Source organism: Delphinus delphis, chromosome 4 (assembly GCF_949987515.2).
Source record: "Delphinus delphis chromosome 4, mDelDel1.2, whole genome shotgun sequence".
In the NCBI taxonomy this organism is placed as follows: domain Eukaryota; kingdom Metazoa; phylum Chordata; class Mammalia; order Artiodactyla; family Delphinidae; genus Delphinus; species Delphinus delphis.
In genome coordinates, this window is record NC_082686.1 from 131,692,397 (window position 1) to 131,698,886 (window position 6,490).

General features: G+C 57.9%; 1 protein-coding gene across 1 annotated transcript; it reads right to left on the reverse strand.

The window, feature by feature from the left end:
* Positions 1 to 2,915: 2,915 nt before the first annotated feature.
* On the reverse strand, positions 2,916 to 5,616 carry NUDT16 (nudix hydrolase 16). The gene is made up of 3 exons (XM_060010098.2): positions 5,463 to 5,616; positions 5,099 to 5,368; positions 2,916 to 4,356 (listed from the first exon to the last, which is right to left on the reverse strand). The coding sequence occupies exons 1-3, from the start codon at positions 5,598 to 5,600 to the stop codon at positions 4,177 to 4,179; spliced, it is 588 nt and encodes a 195-aa protein (XP_059866081.1). The 5' UTR covers positions 5,601 to 5,616; the 3' UTR covers positions 2,916 to 4,176.
* Positions 5,617 to 6,490: the final 874 nt, after the last annotated feature.

Below are 6,490 nucleotides of genomic sequence, written 5' to 3' on the forward strand. Positions count from 1 at the left end.
GAATTCAGCACCAGCCGCTGCAGCCGCAAGGAAAAAGCAGAGAAATGAGAAGCGCGAGCATCTTGCTGGCTCTGCTGAGAAAGGCAGAAATATGTGTTTGCGGGGGATGCAGCCAGGGCCACTCACCTCCCATGAAACAAAATGCGAGAGGGGCCAGCATGAGGTGGAGACCCAGCACGGTCTGCCTGCTTTACCCTCCCTACAGGAACCACAAACCCAGTGGCTCAGATGAGGAAGAGGTCAGGTGCTGGCTGAGTCACCACCGCAGCTGATGGGGTCAAGGATTCCACGGAGCTGCCTGACTTCTCTCTCCCCTTGATGACTGGTTTCTCCAGGCCAGGGGGTTTCTTCATACTGCAGCAGGAAGGTACTGGATAAGAGGGGAGAGACCAGAGGTGGGTGTGCCATCACCTCCCTGCCTGCCTGCAGACGGGAAGATGAGGCAGGCGAAACGAACTCAAGCCATAGAAAGACGAACACTCTAGGGGGGCTGGCTGAGACAGAACCCTCTCACTGGGAGAGTGCGTGTGGGGATGATACAGGGAAGCCACGGGCTGTCCCCCTCAACAATCCCCAGAGCCAAAAAATAAAAAGATTTAGTATAAACAAAAAAGCAAGCTGACGACTGCACTGCCAGGAGGCTCTGACGTGCCCGGACAGCCCAGCATTAAGATGCAGTCTGTAAGGGCTGTGAAGCAGTGTGTGCGGCTGGGCCCCGGGCCAGGTCTGCGCAGGCCCAGCTCCAGGCAAGGTAAGCGATGCCAGCACTCCGATCCCGCTCAGCCGCAGGGACCTTGCCTCCACACAGGGATGAGCGAGGGCTGCGGACACACAGCACAAATGGAGCGGGTGCAGGCTGTGCCCTGGGAGGCTCTGAGGCATCCCTGCCCCCGGCCTGCCTACCTGGGGAGCTGACGGCGGCGGTCAGGTCCAGGTTAGGAGACAAAGGACAGAGTCGTCCACCTCTCCAGGCACCTACCTGATCTCTGCAGCTGCTCCCACCCCCCACCCCTTCAAAGGCCAAGAGCTGCCACCCGTCCCCACCCACCCCTTCTTCACAGCCCTCTCGCCCAGGGCTCCTGCCCTGTCAATGCCCTCCTTCCTCTCCTGGAGCCTCGCGGAGGACTTGGCTAGTAGCTCACACTACCTTCTCCAGCAGCCATCAGTTTCTGGCTTCATCACATGGACCTTGACTTTCCCATGATGGCTCCACCTCAGCTTCAGAAACACCCTCTCTGGCTCAAGTACCCCTCCCCACCCACCACAGCCCATGCTGGAGTCCTACCTCATCAAGACCTCCAGTTCACTAACCCCTCCGGGGTCACCTCCTGCCTTCAATTCCCGTCTTATTCAGATTAAACCTTACACCCCACAGTCCAGCATTACGTCTCCTGTAATCTCAGCCGCCTTGCCCCTCCTCCCCTGTGCTCCTCTGGGAAAGGCCCAGCTCTGCCTCAGTGACCTTGTCCCACCTGAACACAGCTGTGGGGGAAACACATGCGTGTGTGTACACCCACCTCCCCAGATGTGGTACATCTAAGCGCCTAGATCCTCGTCTCATAGCTCAGCCCCGCCTGCCCTTCTGCGTTTCTGTAATCGACTTGCTTTCCCAGGTGCAGATGAAGGACTGCCTCACGCCTTCTGAGAACATCCTCCACCCACGTCCAGCTGATGGTCTCACTTCATTTCACCAGGAAGAGATTACAGCTCCTTCAGCCCACCATTAATTGAGCCCCTCCTCCTCTATACTTTCCCCTCCTCTTCTTGAGCCCATTGTGTTGCAGGACTGGCTGTCCTCCTCTCAGAGGGCTCAGCCCGCCTCCTTCTGCACGGACTGTGCCCCTTCAGGAACCCTCTCTCCACTCTCCACCTTGACTGTTCCCATCGACACCCAGGCTCTCCCACTGCAAACCCTCCCTGACCTGACAGCCCTCTCCAGTTCTCACCCCATTTCTCACACCCTCCGGACCTGCTTCTCACTGTCCACCCCACCACCACCTACTCACTCAACCAACTCCCATCCCTTCCTGAAACGGCTCCCCTCCAGGTCATCCACGACTCCACGCTAAGACACCCAAGAGACAGTTCTGCCCTCCTTTCACCGAAACGCTCCCGAGAGCCTGGCATGTCCACCCTCTTCAAGCAGCTTCCTCTCAATTCCTTGTCCTCCTGAACATGTCCTGCTTCTCCCCGCAGACTTTCAGGCTCGGTTCCCTTAGGGCCCCGTCCTGAGTCTTCTTCTCTTTTTTCTCTCCTTGGATGACCCCATCCAGTCTGAAGTATTGCCACACCATTTTTATGTGGATGACTCACAAATTTAGGTCGCAACACATCCAAAATCACCTTGATTCCATCCCCTCCAAAACCTGTGTGGTCCCCTTCCAGCTTCGCCAGGCTTTCCTTTCATCCATAAGTTGAACACCTTAAGGCACCAGCTGAAAAGTCACCCTTGAGTCTTCTCTCTCCTCACCCCACCCTCTAGCCAGCCCATGAGAGGGCCTGTCAGTGCTGCCACAACCATCTCTCAAGAGCCCCCACTTCTCTCCACCTCCTCTGCCATCCAGGTCCAGATCAGCACCACCTTCCACTTCCCCTCCTACCCGCTTCCAGTCCGTGCTCCACACAGCTTGCCCCGACCATGGCCTGTAAGGCTCTGTACCATCTGGTTCCTGCTTCACCTCCCCTTGCTTACTTTAGTCTAATTACACTGGCCTTTTGCTGCAAATTCTCTGCTTTCCCCTAACACCGCCCCCCGCCGCCCGGCTGCCACCCCCAACTGAGAAATGGAGTCTCACTCCCTACCTTTGTTCTGGGATAATTTGCCAAGATTCGTTCCCAGAGCCTTAACACGTGCTCCTCCCTGGAACACCCAGAATCCTCTCCCCACACTCCTCCCTGGCTCTGTCCTTTCCATCCTTCAGCCTAAATGCTCTTCACAGAGGCCCTTCTGGACCACCTCAACTAAAGTGAAAGATACCAAGGTGGGACCCGTAGCAATCCTTTATTTCCTTCTTAACACAGACATAAATAAAAGAAGTAAATAAGCATCATAATTTAATTAATCTTATCTTCATTTCTAGAGCAGTGGTTGGCAAACTGTGGCCCACAGGCTGGCCACATCCCTTTTTAAATGGTTTTATTGGAACACAGCCACACCCACTGATTTATGTATTGTCCACTACTACTTCTGACTTGGCAGAGTTATGCAATTGCTATAAACACCATGTGCCCCACCAAGCCTAAAATATTTACCATTTGGCCCTTTAAGAAGAAGTTTCCTGGTTGCACGGAGAGCGGTCTATGGCTCTCTCATCCCTAGATCACCAATACCTCATACAGCTAATTTGTTGAAGGAACTGAAGGGCTTTGAGGCCCGGCTATAAGCCCTTCTTTACTGGGAGGCTCTTTTTTATTGGGGCAGGTCTAGATCAGGGCTGGGCCAGCTCCCTTCACTGTCTGAGTCTAAGGGATCCCAAGTGAAAGCCCTGGAGGAAATGCACCAGAACCCAGGGGTCTCGAGTCCAAGGTCAGTCCAAGGAGGCCAAACCTTTTCCTCACCCCTTCTGCTCAGTTTCAGAAGAGGGCAGGGGGTAGGTTAGGGCCCTCTACCACCCTTTCGGGGGGATACTGCTCTGGCCAACCTCCAGGCAAGGATGCAACTACTTTCAGGGGGAAAACGGGTCCTCTGCTTCTCTGTCCTCCCCAACAAGCATGGGCTGGGCTAGACCCTGGGAACAGCCATGTAGGAGTGTGGGGAGAAAGCCTCTCTGGTTCAGAAGCTCCTCCCCAGCAAGGAGATGGGTATGGCGACAAGCTATGCCCCACACGTGCCACTTCCTGCTTAAAATGGACACGGCAAGGGATGGGGGAGGCATCAGCTTGTGTGTGAGTGCGTGTCTGGGGGCCACTAGGCTGTATGTGCGCACATGTACAGGGAAGATGCAGGCTCTGTGAATCTGCCAGGGCGCCCAGGATGAGCTGCGGACTTTTGCCACTGACGCCATGAGTCGCCACGTGGCCCTCTGCTCAGAACACACTACACACCTTTTCCTTTTAATCTGTTATCATCTATCAGGCCCAGGCCCAGAAGAGAAAACATTCCCTTTTTCCTCCCTCCCTCCCCAGGACAAAGGCCCTGATCTCAGGCAGGTTCCATGGGTTTGTGGAGGACAGCCTCTAGGGACGAGCTGAGAACTTTAAGCGTGCGAAAGAGCCAGGTTCCAGCAGTCCGAGGTTCTGGAGGGCTTCCAGCAGCTGTTCCCGTGCATTTCCAATAAACGTATTCTCCAGGAAGGCAGGCAGGCCTCCCACACCATCCCGCAGGGTGTACAGGGGCACCCGTACCAGGCCCAGAACCTGGGAAAGGAAGGAGAGATGAGACTCTGGGAACGCAGGGAGCTCGTCCCAGCCAGATCTTTCTAGATCAGAGGTCTCACCCCTTTATCAGTCCAGCAGGACCAGGCCTGAGGACGCACACCTCTGTGGCCCTAGAGGGCCCAGGTTTTTGCAGACAAATGACCCAGGTCATGCTCTCCAGCTCCGCAAAAGCTAACCCTTCCCACATCACAGAAGTGGCTCCTGCCTCCGGGATGCACCCTGGGCCCTACGGCAGTAGTCCTCAAAATGCCGCATCAGCACCATTTAGGAACTTTTGAAACACGCAATTCTCAGGTCCTTCTACCCCTCCCCCACTGAGCCGGCAATTCTGGGAGTGGGGCCAGTAATCAGTTTTAATAAGCCTCCCAGATGATTCCTATACCCGCCAAAATTTGAGAACCATCGCCATACACAATGTCCCCCTCTACCCTCGCCTAAGTGCCAGGGTTTTCCCTCAAAACATCAGGCCACTTCTACGCAAGAAAAACAGGGGCCTAAGGTGCAACGCCTGCCACTATCAAGGGGGACTAGAAGAGTGACTTGGATGGGTGTGTTCTACAAAGACAACTGTAGAGGCTTGTGAAGTGGGGAGGGGGTTCGATCTTTGCAAGGAGACCAGGTTGGCTGCAACTAGTCACCCAGACCCCAACTACACGAGGAAACTGTGGGACAGGCCTTCGGGAGCTGGAGGACGCGGGGTGGGGACCTGGGCTGGCCCCACCTCCAGCCCGTGGTCCCGGGCGCGCGGCGCGCCCATCTCCACCGCAGTCAGCTGCTCCAGGGTCAGGCACTTGGCGTAGAAGTGCGCCACGACGCGCGGCCGGGACCCGGCGTGCGAGCTGCGGTAATCGGCACGCTCCACGCGGAAGGCGGCCGCGGCCTCGCCCAGTTCCTCGCCTAGCTCGCGGTTCAGCCCGTCCTCCAGGCTGCAGTCCCGCAAGTCCACGAAGCCGCCGGGGAAGCCCAGGCGCCCATCAAAGCGCATCTGCATCTGCGGGAGAGGGAAGCGGTGATGGCCGGGGGCGCCCAAGGCGGCGTGGCCGCGGGGCGGGGGCGGGCGGTGGCCGGGCGCGCCCCTTCCTCACCAGCACTGCGTAGCGCAGCGGGATGCGGCCGAAGAGCAACCCCGGGTCCGGCGCGTAGAGCAGCGCGTGGCACGCGTGCCGCCAGCCCGGCCCCAGCTGCAAGGCCTCCGCCAGCTCCAGCCTGCGCATCCCGGCCATGACCGGACCTCCCCGCTCGGCTGTCCAGGGGGCCGACGTGGGTAGCGGGCGGGACGGCCAGGACCAATCCCTGCAGGGCCCGGCGGCCAGGACCAATCCCTGCAGGGCTTAGGGCGGGGCGCGGCCGTGGTCCCGGGCGGCAGCCAATCAGCGGGGCGCGGTGGCGGGTAATCGGCCCCGGGAAGCCTAGGGCCAAGTGGGACTAGGGGGAAGTGGGCCTTGGCACGGGCAAGGCTGCGGGCGTGGCCAGGTGCTGGACGCGGCGGGAGACCGTTAATAGTGCTGACGTCACAGTCTAGCTCCAGGGGACTTCCCCAGCCGGTTGGGAGAGCTGGGTCGTGCGAAGAGGTTTGCAGGCTGAGTAGAGTTTAATTATCTAATTAGGGACGCATCCTGGGAGCCACACCTAGTTGGTCTGGATGGTACACAAAGCCCGGGGCCTGGGGTGGGGTAAGGGTTAGCAGAGTTGGCTTCCGAGCCGCAGCCTTCCCTGGGTGGTGGGGACAGAGGAGCGATGGGTGTTAGAGCCATCCTGAGGGTGACACTGCGGGGACTCAGTAGCTGATTGAGTGTCGGGGGGACTTTGCCAGGATGACATCAGGGTGGATGGCGCTGTCACTTTCTGGGATGGGGATTATAGGAGGGGGGTGAGCAACAGTAGTGTAGTTCTGAAATTGGGGGTGGCAATAGGTGGTGGATAGGATGGACAGACCCACGAGATTTTCCAGGAAAGAGTAAGGGAGGAAAGGGCTGTGGGTGAAACCCTGTAGGCACAGGAAGGAGAGCAAGGGTCAGAGGTAGAAGAAGTGCCCAAGGCTTTCTAGACTTTACTCTCACATACGCTCAGACCACTGAGCTGTGAAGGAAGGTGGGGAACCGCGCACCCCCAG